The 13560-nt window shown below is 37.9% G+C and overlaps 1 protein-coding gene across 1 annotated transcript in view; it reads left to right on the top strand.

Annotated features, from left to right (window-relative positions):
- Window positions 1-7717, top strand: part of LOC129727465 (acyl-CoA synthetase short-chain family member 3, mitochondrial) — a 279456-nt gene extending 271739 nt beyond the window's left edge. Inside the window, exons 10-11 of the mRNA XM_055685325.1 lie at window positions 6962-7173; window positions 7239-7717. Coding sequence (XP_055541300.1) covers window positions 6962-7173; window positions 7239-7402 — 376 coding nt within the window. The 3' untranslated portion in view covers window positions 7403-7717. The remainder of the gene's footprint in view (window positions 1-6961; window positions 7174-7238) is intronic.
- The last annotated feature ends 5843 nt before the right edge of the window (window positions 7718-13560 follow it).

Raw genomic sequence — 13560 nt, 5'->3', positions numbered from 1 at the left:
TTCATCAGTTAACCCTTAACTAGCCCGCTAATCTGATATTAATATTTATCAAATCGGTTGTGTAGTTTCTGAGATAATGAAATTTCGTGATTTTCACATTTCGGTACTTTACAGACGAAGTTACAGTCCGATTACAGCAAAATTCAATAGGGTGTTACGAGGCAGCTAGACTCATTAGTTGACACTAATTTTGTAGAAATCAGGTCAGCCATCACTGAGAAAAGTTAGTGAGTTCAAGTAGTCTTCGGAATATGTTCCTTTTCATAGCTGGATTTCACATTTTTAAACATGACAGGAAAAGTAATAGTCTGATTAAAAAACAAATCAACAGGGTCTTATGGGGCAACTAGATCTTCCATTTGACATTGATTTTATAAAAATCGGTCCAGCCATCTCTGAGAAACATGAGTGAGATTAGGTAGTCTTCAAAACACGTTTCTTGTTATAACTTTTGAACCACAAGTTCAATTATTATGAAATTCAAAAGTTAAGGGTATTTCAGGTAGTTCGTTCATTTGAAATCAATTTTGTTTAAATCGGTTGTGTAGTTTTCGAGATAATGATGTTTCATGTTTTTTACATTAAGAACCATAACCTCTAAATTAAAAATCCGATTACAATGAAATTTAATAGCGTTTTATGGAACAACGAGACCTTTCAGTTGCAATTAATTTCATGAAAATCGGTCCAGCCATCTCTGAGAAAAGTCAGTGAGAATAAAAATCTGCACATACACACACATACATACAGAAAATGCTCAGCTCGTCGAGCTGAGTCGAGTGATATATGCCATTCGGCCCTTTGGAGCACTTTTATACTTTCGGTTTTGCAAGTGATTGCTATACCTTTCTAAGAGAAAGACAAAAAGGTCCAAGCCGTTTTATTAATATTATTGTTTTTTGACAGCGTACATATATGCTTGATTTTGCAACAAACAAGTCCAGTGACAGCGAGAGTGACGTCAAAAGGCAAACGAAATGAAAAAAAAATAAGAATAAAATGTGATTTTTCAACATCTATTAGAGTGCAGGTTACAAACATGCAAACTTCTGGGTTTTTTATTCACGGTGTTATTTATTTTTCGTGTTCGGTGTGGTGAGGGAAAAGACGTTCTTGATAACAGTTTACTAGCAGCTTCAATTTTTGGTTAATTGAACTTTTTTCATATTTTATATTTTTTGTGTTCTTCTTTCCTATTCATCCGTAAAAAATTCATTTAATACTGAAATGATAAATACGTCCGTAATAATTAATTTGTTACATTTAGGACACCACGAACATTACAATTTAAATGAATTTTTTACGGATTGATAGAAAAGAAGAAGAATCTATAACTAAATATAAGTTTGAACCAGCTGCATGTATTTTCAATTAATTGCATGACAATGCATATTCACCTAATTCACTGCGTGGAATTCACTCATATCTTTTAATTTACTAATCCATAATTTTAATTTACTAATCTTATCAAAAAACGGATTTACTGATTCTACTAATAAAAGGGGTTTATCAGAAAAGATTTCCATTGTACGGCCTTTTTGTCTTTTTATAATGATCTGTCGGTTTATGCTGGGGTAATAAAATGGACGCCTGCCTAAATCTCGATTATTACGTTGAAAAACAATACAAATTTCATTGGCCTTATCTTAGAAGCACTAGAAGCTATTTCGAGCATGAAACAGTCAACGTCAATGGCGTTGGAAAAAAAAATCACCTATTTCTTATCATTAGTGTACACCACAACACGTAATTTTCAATGTACACAACTCGGTATATGAAATTATTCTTGCAATGTGCTGTAGGCACCAAGCGAACAATTAGGGGAGCTCTTATCCTCAAGGTAACAGAGTCTACTTTGGTAGGGGAACGGTTATGAGTTAGAGTCTCAGTAGAATTTATGTTGAATTCAGTTTCGCGGTTTAGCTACACTTTTCCGGACTTCACTTTGCATTTACAGATAAAACATTTTCAGTGTAGTTGCATTGGTATGCGTAATAATAACTATATCTTTCAATTTGTTTTGTTTTGGTCATTATCTCCATCATCATTTTATCTCGTCTCCATTTAATATGTTCATCTCGCAATTGTGCTGAAAAAAATTTACCTGACACTTTACCACGTGGAACAAGAACCAGAACAAACCAGTTTTGACACATACGTGTGAATTTGATGGTAACTTTCTACAGTACACTCTGCTTTTTTCGGGTGTAGTCCGGGACAGAAAAAGTGTAGTCAGAGACAGAAAAAGTAACAGGAGGTGAAATAAAACATGTAAGGTGTCAAAAGTGTAGTCCGAGTGTAGCTACACCGCGAAAACGAAAACGACATTAGTACGTTCGATGTCAGAGTGACTTTTACGCATGGGTTTATTCTTCCATCTCCTACTTTGACCCTTCCTTCACGCTAAATTCCATAAAAAAGTCACACGCAGTGATTGATTCATTCCAGGCAGTAGTAATTGTCGATACTTGGCAGGTACCTAACGAGGCTCGACAATGAAGAGCAGTATATAAGAGTGTAATGTGGGAAGAGTAAAGGTATAAACGTCCGTCTGGATGGAGAAATTCAAAACTTGTTTGGTAAAACGGTATATCTCGAGATTGACTCAAATTACTTCGGGGTGTTAGCTGTTTCTTACGTGAAATTTTCCAAGGAACACGAGAAGTTATCAAATTTAAAATAAAAGTGGCTGCATTTGCCGAAAATGTAAGGTTAGTTTTCAAATATAAAAATAATCTATCTGACAACACATCCGTACATGTTTTATGAATTCCTTAGTTTATTATCTTTAAAAATCATCCATCAGTACTTTGCGCACATCTAACGATAAGAATTGTAAGAAAAAGAATAAAGAGATTTTGAACAAAAAATACCTGACTTTGCAACAAAGAGGGTGGTCCTACAGAGCGAGGGGTATTCCAATGGATACCAAAATTGGGATTTTTTCAAAGTGAACCTAGATGAATAATTCCCCCAACTTTGGGCCAAATCCGTATGCCTTACATTGATATAACTATCGATATACGGTAATAACCGGCTGAAAGCGGTTTATTTCATGTTGTCTTACGATTCCACACCTAAAATCGTAAATCATTCAGCTTCCGGCACGATATACGATAAAAAACTAACTTCTACGCATGATAACAAGCATTGTATACGATTTCGACTTCGTTGAGATATATCTACGATAATTATCATTCATTGATTTACGATTTGTGGTTGACTGGGCTCCGAAGAACCACGTATGGAGAAAAAAGCAACAAGCGTCTTGCTTCGCTTCGACTTTGAATTCGCTGGCTGATATAGTCTAATCGTGTATCTGTTTTCACCGACAAACCAATTACCAAACAAGCATTTCATTACGGATTGTGAGGATTCCAGTTTATTCGCAATCTGTACAGATCATGATTTGTGCAGCTGAAGATAAAGCGACGTTTGATTGCAGATGCGCATCTAAAAATCGGTTCAGGTTCTCAATTTTACCCGTGATTGCCTTGATTTGATGGCCATCTAACCATCACTATGTTTTCAACATATACTTCTCATCAGGCAAGAAAGAGTAACACGGTTTTTTCGTGCAATTATGCGTAACAGGGTTTGGGATTTTGGAATGCGAACGTAAAAACGAAAAACCTGAACAGGTTTGACTTCCGCTGAGACGTTACAGTTTACCGTAACTGAAATGATGGAGGGTAAATTAATTGGCCTTCCGAAATAAAAAAGGTTAATTTGCCTCACACACTGATCAACATACCCCATCTGAGGGACTGGTTAACGAATTTAAAATCTACTCATAAAACATAAAACACACAATTGCAAACTGTTTCAAGTAGTTCATATTTTTGCCTTTCTCCTAGAAAGGTATAGCAATCACTTGCAAAACCGAAAGTATAAAAGTGCTCCAAAGGGCCGAATGGCATATATCACTCAACTCAGCTCGACGAGCTGAGCATTTTCTGTATGTGTGTGTGTGTATGTGTGTGTGTGTGTGTGTATGTGCAGATTTTTATTCTCACTCACTTTTCTCAGAGATGGCTGGACCGATTTTCATGAAATTATTTGCAAATGAAAGGTTTTGTTGTCCCATAAGACCCTATTAAATTTTATTGTAATCGGATTCTTAGTTTAAAGGTTATGTATCAAAATGTAAAAATCACGAAACATCATTATCTCGAAAACTACACAACCGATTTGAACATAATTGATTTAAATGAACGGGCTACCTTAAAAACCCTTAACGTTTGAATTTTATGAAGATTGAACTTGTGGTTCAAAAGTTATGAAAAGAAACGTGTTCTGAAGACTGTTTAATCTCACTCATGTTTGTCAGAGATGGCTGGACCGATTTTCATAAAACCAGTGTCAAATGGAAGGTCTTGTTGCCCCATAAGACCTTATTGATTTGTTTTGCAATCGGACTATTACTTTGCCTGTTATATTTAAAAATGTGAAATCCATCTATGAAAAGGAACATATTCCGAAGACTACTTGGACTCACTCACTTTTCTCAGAGATGGCTGAACCGATTTTCACTAAATTAAAGTCAAATGAGAGGTCTAGCTGCCTCATAACCCCCTATGAATTTAACTATAATCGAACTGTAACTTTGTTTGTAATGTGTCGAAATGTGAAAATCACGAAACTTCATTATCTCAGAAACTACACAACCGATTTGATCAATATTATCAATATTATTATCATATGAGCAGGCTAAGGGTTAACTGATGAATTATGATTGAACACGTGGTTTCAAAGTTTGGCTGCCCTATACGTTCCCATTTCATTTGATTATAATTAAACTTAAGCAACCGTTATGTATTAAATTGTTAATAAAACAACGAAAGTGTATCATCTCATAGATTACATGACTTATTTGAACATAACTATTGTCATACGGACGAGTCATCTCTCGAACTTACAAATAACAAACTTCATAACAGTTTGATATGTTGCTCAAAGGTTATGGAAATGAAAGAATTTCAAAGACTATTTAAAACTGTACCTGCTTTGATCGATATATGTGGCCTCTACATAATTTAAATGTGGTATCGTACTATTTGAACGTTCCAAATTTGTTGATTCCTTGCGATGTGTTAAAAGACTGCAAATGCACGACGAATCGGCCATAGGATAAGATCAAAGTCAAATAACAAATACTTTGAAATGATTGGGTTTATCGAAATGACAATATCCTCGACTTTTGGCTTCTGTACATCGCCTTAATCCTGAATGTATTCATATTTGAGGTATTCGGTGATTTTCAGGAGATTTTCTGGCATCAATCTGACACCGGAAATACCCATATTGGGAGGTATTTAGTTATATTGGTTGTTTTCCAGAAACTAAAAGTGGTCGTCTTTAAATTCAAATTGGTGTCCAGGGTCAATGTTTGGTCTCTATGCATAATCTCGATTACAGAAATATTCATATTGAGTCTTATTCGGTCATTTTTGACTGTTTCCTAAAAGTTGCCATTTAGCAATTCAAAATGGTGCCTGAGGCCAATTGTTAGCTCATTGCATCATTCTAGTTCCAGAGATACTCATATTGGATGGTATTTGGTTATTTTAGGCTGTATTTCACAAACCGGAAGTCGCCATCTTGGATTTCAAAATGGTATTTTAGATAATTTCTAGCCTCTAGACGTCATTCTGGTTGGAGAAACACCCATATTGGGTGTTATTCGATCATTTTCGGCTGTTTCCCAGGAACCGGAAGTCGCCAACCTAGAATCCAAAATGAGATGTGTGGTCGATTTCAGCTGCTGTGTAACATTCTAGATCCGGAGATACTCATGTCAGACGGAAATCGGCCATTTTTGGCTGTTTTCCAGAAACCAGAAGTTGCCATCCTACAATTCATAGTGGTGTTCTTGTCACATTCTGGCTCCGGAGATACTCATATTGGGTGGTATTAGGTCACTTTGGGCTGTTTTTCAGAAACCGAAAGTCGTCATTTTGAACTTTGAAAATGCCTGTGAAATTTCTGTCATCTGGGCGTAATTCTGGTTCCGAAAACATTCATATTGAATGGTATTTGGTCACTTCCGGCTGTTTGCCAGACATCGAAAGTCACCATCTTAAAATTCGAGATTGTGTCTGTGACCAATTTTTAGCTTCTGTGCATCTTTCTGGTTCCGGAGATACTCATATTTAATGGGAATCGTCCGTTTCAGGCTGATTTCCAGAAACCGGAAGTTGCCATCTTACAATCCAAAATGTTGCCTGAGGTCGATTATGGAACATATTTTTTACTACTAAAACATTCACCTGCCAAATTTGGTTTCATTTAGTTGGTTAGCTCTCGAGATGTGCAGAAATTAGTGTTTCATTTGTATGGCATCCCTCCTTTCCAAAAGAAGGAGGGGTGTCAAAACATTATGGACATATTTTTTACCCTTTAAAACATCTACATCCCAAATTCGGTTTTATTTGCTTGGTTTGTTCTTGAGTTGTGCAGCAATTTATGTTTCATTTGTATGGGACCCCTCCCTTCCAGAAAAGGGAGGGGTCTCAAACTATCATGGGAACCTTTATCGGCACCAAAAACCCCTACATATAAATTTTCACGCCGATCGGTTCGGTAATTTTTGAGCCTATATGGATCAGACAGACAGACAGACAGACCGGATTGCATTTTTATATGTATAAATTACAACATCAATATTTTTTAAGAGTGAATATACATTTATTGAATTGAAGCGTTCATGTAAATCTATTTTTACAAATAAAAGTTTGAACGAGAAAGGCTGGGTCTGACCGCTAGGTGGATTAATTTAGGTTTTTATAGAAGCTATTAGGTTTACACAACCATCTCATAAATGAGTTTTTACCATAATTTTACCTATAAAAAGATACGAAACATTACTACCAAAAATGACCAACTAGCCCCGTCCTACCCTACATCTAAGAAGTTTCCGGAAAACTACACATATTTTGTCACTCGTGTTACCACCCAACAGACACCCAGATGTAGCGGATGTAGCGGTTTTCGGCGTACCAGAGCCGACAAAGGGACAAATACCGCTTTGCCTATATGTAACTAAGGATGGAGTTGACAAAACCACCGCTAAATTATCAGTTGAATTGATAAACCTAATTCGTGAGGTAATTGGACCGATAGCGGCATTCAAACTGGTTGGAAAGGTGGAAAGTTTACCTAGAACGCGTTCAGGTAATATAAATATAAGACAATGCAATTATGCAAATAAATCAAGCCATCATTCATTTATTTTACAGGGAAAACTATGCGCAAGGCAATGGCAGACCTTGCCGCAAATAAAAAGGTAATGCTACCTGGAACAATAGAAGATGCAAGTGTGTTTGAAGATATCCAAAGAGCTCTTCAAGAACTTGGTTATGCAATGAATGCTCCAACACCAAAAATTGCAGTTAGAACCTAATTACACTTAAAATAATTCTATTTAGTTATTAAACATCTATGCAGTAAGTGTATATACCCATTAACAAGATGATATGGTGTTCTTTTTTAAACAGTTAACACTAAAAAAACGTAAAACACGTGAAGAAATATTTCGCTCAAGATTCCGCAATTTTGAAAACTTAGGATGTTCGATTCAAGAAACTTGATTTTTAACATCACTTATTTCTAACACGGTTTTACTATAATTCACACGAACCTTAACCTTTATATTGAAATGTTTGTGGTAAACTAAATTAATAGAAACATGGGGATAGAATAAAAACCATTATACTTATGACTCAGCTTTTTCTTCGTAAAATTTACTTATATGTGCTTGTTAGCAAAGCAAAGCAGCAAAGCAATTCCAATTCGGAACTCGACCTTCTGTTTATTATACACAGACTTCGCAGCCAACTGTTTAGTGTATAAGACAATTGTGGAGCTAGCACTACGATTCTACTGACACTAACAGTCTCTCCCGCGCCGAGACTCGAACCTACGACGACTGGCTTGTTAGGGCAGCATCGTACCTCGAAACCAACTGGGAGTGTATATTATATATATGCATATATTATGTGTATATATACTAAAAATAGAAGCTTAGAATCGATTTTTGACCAACATACTGGTATTTTTAGTAGCATTTCTATCACAAGTCAAATCGAGTTTTTACACTCAGCTGAATTAAGGGGTAATATCCACCAAAAAAAAATTTATTTTGTCATCTTTTTTATTGCCTTAAATCATGCTTAAACTATTCTGTTATCAAAATCTTCATCGCCCAAGTACTGATCTAAACTCAAAGCTTATACAAAATTGATTTAATTTTCACCGAACAACTTTTATGCTCCAAATCACATTTTCCGTTGATTTTACCGATATTTGTTTTTTTTTTTTAATTTTGGGGCTTTGTAAACTAGTAGAAGTTACCTATAATCGATATCGTATTTTAAAATTGAAGTATAGAGGTTGCTGCATCGAGGTTTCGACCGTTGAAGCGACTCTACAGTACGTGTTTGCTCACAATTTCCCTTTGTTTAGTCGATCAGCCGTTCTCGTTGTGTACGTTCTCTGGACTTAAAAGTACCTAGACATAAGTGACAAGTTTGAGTTTTGCGTGACACCGGACGCCAACCGCGTCAAAGACGCTAAACATTGCATGTCCGAAATTGCGAAAGAGGCTAGGCGCAGCCTTACATTAGATAAAAAAAACCCAAATTAATCCACCTAGCGGTGAGACCCAGCCTTTCTCATTCAAAATTATTATTTGTTCAAATAAATTTACACGAACACCTCAATTTCCAGAAAAAATACACGCTTATATGCTGGATTTATTTACCACTCTAAATAACAAGTTTTTGGTTGCCAACAGTGGAACTGTATCGAACATTCAGAACTTAACATTCAAACACATATGACCATACATTAACACATTACATTAACAACATGTCCAATTTTTATAAAATTTTAAAGTTAAGGGTTTTTTAGGTAGAACGTTCATTTAAACCCAATTTTGTTAGAATCGATTGTGTAGTTTCTGAGATAATGAACCTTCGTGATTGTCACGATTGTCACATTTTTTTTTTCACACAACATTTATTTGACACGGCACAATACAAATTAATGTTTTACGGAGCCAATTAAATCTAATGCCTTATGGTCTCAAATATCTTATAAGCTAAAGGCAAATTTTTTATCCTCGCTGCCGACTACGAGCTGAAACTAAATCTATTACTAAAACTAACATGTTTTTTTTATCCGAGATTCGTTTCGCTGTTGAATGGGCACCTTGATGCTCTTCAAGTAGCTATAAACAAGTAGCATGTATGGCAAGTTTCGCTGAGCGAGGATATCACGAACTGGCACATAGGGCTGTATTCCTCGGGCCCTGAGGGTATCCAAAGGTAGAGATCTGGCGCCGCGGAATTCAGCACACACCCAAACCACGTGTTCAATGTCTTGGTACCCCAATCCACAAACGCAATGATTACTGCTCGCCAACCCAATACGCAGGAGATGTGCATCTAACCCGTAGTGGTTGGACATAATCCGAGACATCATGCGAATGAAATCACTCAGATGTTCCCGTATTTTCCACAGGAAATACGGAGAGTGCCTTACATCCTTCATCGATCGGAGAGCCTCAATAGAACTGAGACTGTCCGTAAAGATGAAGCAATGGTCCGTGGGCGTTTTTTCAATAATCCATAAGGTATACTGAATTGCAGCCAATTCTGCGACGTAAACAGAAGCAGGATTATCGAGCTTGTAGGAGGCGGTAAAATTATTGTTGAAGATACCGAAGCCAGTGGACCCGTTGAGAAGTGATCCATCAGTATGAAACGCATTGTCGCAGTTGATGTTTTTAAATTTGTTATAAAATATTTTAGGGATCTGCTGCACGCGTGAATGATCCGGGATTCCACGAGTTTCTTCCATCATGGATGTATCGAAAAACACAGTAGAAACAGAAGTATCTAACAAGTTGACACGATTGGAGGTGTATGAGGAAGGATTTATACTTTGAGACATGTGATTGAAATACACAGTCATGAAACGGGTTTGAGAATTAAGTTCAACTAGCCTATCGAAACTTTCAATTACCAAGGGGTTCAAAACCTCACATTTGATGAAAATACGAGTAGTCAGATCCCAAAAGCGGTCTTTCAATGGGAGAATGCCCGCCAAAACTTCCAAACTTATCGTATGGGTCGAATGCATGCAACCTAAGGCAATACGCAAACAACGATACTGCAATCGTTCCAGCTTGATTAAATGGGTGGTTGTAGCGGAGCGGAAGCAGAAACATCCGTACTCAAGCACCGACAATATCGTTGTTTGGTAAAGCCTTATATGGTCTCCTGGGTGGGCGCCCCACCCTGATCCAGTAATTGTCCGGAGAAAATTTACTCGTTGTTGACATTTTTTCATCAAATACCGAACGTGACATCCCCAGGTGCCTTTTGAATCGAACCAGACACCAAGATATTTATATACCAAAACCTGAGAAATCGTTTCACCTATTAACTGTAAGTGGAGCTGAGAAGGCTCGCGCTTCCTATAAAAAACTACTATCTCAGTCTTCTCCGGAGATAATTCGATACCTAGCTGTAAAGCCCAAGCAAACAAATTGTCCAAGGTATCTTGCAATGGTCCTTGCAAATCGGCAGCTTTGGCTTCTGTAACAGAGACCACGCTGTCATCTGCAAGTTGTCTTATCGTGCATAAATTTGCCAGACATGCGTCAATGTCATTCACATAAAAATTGTAAAGAAGGGGGCTCAAGTATCAGCCCTGGGGAAGACCCATGTAGCTAATACGAAATGTTACCAAATCACCATGCGTAAAATGCATATGCTTTTCGGACAACAAATTATGCAAAAAAATTTTTAAAATTGGTGAAAATCCTTGTCGGTGAAGTTTGCCCGAAAGAATGTCAAAAGAAACGGAATCAAAAGCTCCCGAAATGTCCAGGAACACAGATGCCATTTGTTCTTTGCGAGCATAGGCTAGCTGAATATCTGTAGAAACGCAAGACAATTATTCGTTCCATTGGCACGGCGGAAGCCTAATTGAGTATCTGATAGTAGACCGTTTGATTCAACCCAATGGTCTAAACGACGGAGTATCATTTTCTCCATCAATTTCCGGATACAGGATAGCATTGCAATCGGCCTATAAGAGCTGTGATCAGAAGCTGGTTTTCCCGGTTTTTGGATGGCGATCACCTTCACTTGCCTCCGACCCTGCGGTACAATGTTTTGCTCCAGGAACCTATTGAACAAGTTCAACAAGCGCCTTTTGGCATTGCCGGGTAGATTCTTCAACAAGTTGAATTTGATTCTATCTAACCCAGGTGCGTTATTGTTACAGGACAGCAGGGCAACTGAAAATTCTGCCATCGTGAAAGGTGACTCTATCGCGTCGTGGCCCGGAGACGTATCGCGAACAAAGTTTTGCGCAGGAACAGAGTCCGGACCTACTTTCCTGGCAAAATCAAATATTCACCGACTTGAAGACTCCTCGCTTTCGTTGACCGATACGCGATTCCGCATTCTTCGGGCTGTGTCCCAAAGAGTGCTCATTGATGTCTCCCTCGACGTCTCGTTTACGAACCGACGCCAATATCCGCGTTTCTTTGCTTTAGCCAAGCTTTTAAACTTGGTCTCAAGCTCCAAATACCGTTTAAAGTCGTCGGGTTTACGTTTCACCCGAAAGAAGGCCTTAAACGCGTCGGATTTTTCCGTGTACACATCGGAGCACTCTTGTCCCACCACGGAGTGGGAGGCCGTTCTTTGATCGTAACGCCGGGATATTTCTTCGCTTGGGCTTGCAACGCGGCGTCAAGAATCAAGCCCGCGAGGAGGTTGTATTCTTCAAGTGGTGGGTGATGTTGAATCGACTCGACAGCTTCAGCAATCATTTCCTCGTATAACTTCCAATCGATATTCCGTGTGAGGTCATACGGAATATCAACTGATCGCGTGCGTGTTGAACCATTATCAATTGAAATTTAAATAGGCAAATGATCGCTACCGTGGGGATCAAGGACTACCTTCCATACGCAATCCAACCGTAGCGATGTTTAACATAAAGATAAATCTAAAGCACTGGGGCGCGCTGGAGGTTTCGGAACGCGTGTCATGTCCCCGTTGTTTAATATTGTCATATCGAAGTCGTCGCAGAGGTTATAGATCAAAGAGGGACGGTTATCATTAGAAGGGGAACCCCAAGCCACGCCGTGAGAGTTAAAATCTCCCAAAATCAAACGTGGCGAGGGAAGAAGTTCTATTAAATCAAAGAGCAGCCGTTGCCCAACCTGTGCTCTGGGAGGAATATATATTGAGGCAATACAAAGCTCTTTACCTTGTATTGTCATTTGACATGCGACAGCTTCGACGCCTGGGACCGAGGGGAGGTTAATACGATAGAAGGAATAGCACTTCTTAATCCCTAGAAGCAGGGTTGCCATATTTATATCTGTATTTATCTTTGAAAATATCTGTATATCTGTATCTCGGGCCAAAAAATCTGTATCGAGCAAACTCAGAATCTTGGATGGAAAAAGTTTTCTTGTAGAACATATTTAAACAAATTCATTCTTCTCTACGTGATGTTCATACAGGTTTTTGTTAAATTTAGTTTTTAAAGTTTTCGTTAATTTAATATTAGAATCTCCTCCTTGGTCTGAATCGTAGCTTTCAGCTTTTAAAATTGAGATCATTAGCTTAGGGGCCATGCAATTTCTGGTTTTCAATTATATATTAAAAGTATGCGTTCTAAACAAGCAGAGGAGTGTAGATTCATATAAAAAAATCTCACAAATGATCTGTAATAGGAACTTGAAATAACTAATGGTGTTCAATAGCTTAGACCAAGTTAAGTCATTTGTTTCAATGAATCTTCCGGTCAAAAAGTTTTTTTCAAGCGTGCGAAATTCGTTAGACATCCCTTGTCAGTCAGTTATTGTTAATTGTATCATTTAAATTTTCAAATTTCACGAACGATTTAAGATTACTTAAAGCTGCCTTTTTTATATTAGGATCGGTGAAATCGCACCTCTTCGCAATTTGTTTTACGAATTTTGAATAGAAATCCTGACAAATATTTCGAAACGTTCGTTTTCGGGTTTCGTTCAAGTCACATTCCATTTCTTATTCATCGATACCTATATAATCGATATAATCCCAGCGTTGCAAATCGAGCGAATGAATAGAAATATATCGTAAAGAAGGAGAGCAAAAAGAGTGCACCAGCACCGATACTTTGTTTTTCGCATACTGACGCCGATGTCAACGCATCCTAGGCTTGTTTTATATGTATTCATTAATCGCTAGAGGTGATTTTTTTCCTTCGCCGCTAGTGAGTAGGAGTACTCGACTAAAACGTGTGTTGGAATACCAGTGACCCGTAGCTCTGCCCGCATTAAAAAAGTCGACCAACTTACGGTAGATCCAACTTCGTTCTTTCTTCCGTGCTGCGAGGAATGCCAATCGTTAGTCTCTACGACATTTGAGGTGAAAACGCTAGCGGTGCAACAAAAGGTGATTTTAAAGCAGCAAAAAGAATTGGTCGATGCCAACCAGCGCATTGCTGCTGACATAAGCAAACTTAGTGTAATGGGTGCGTTGTTTTCCG

This window comes from Wyeomyia smithii, chromosome 3 (genome assembly GCF_029784165.1).
Source record: "Wyeomyia smithii strain HCP4-BCI-WySm-NY-G18 chromosome 3, ASM2978416v1, whole genome shotgun sequence".
Taxonomy (NCBI): Eukaryota; Metazoa; Arthropoda; class Insecta; order Diptera; family Culicidae; genus Wyeomyia; species Wyeomyia smithii.
The sequence above is the reverse complement of the archived record's forward strand: the minus strand, read 5'-3'. Positions and strand labels throughout refer to the sequence as shown.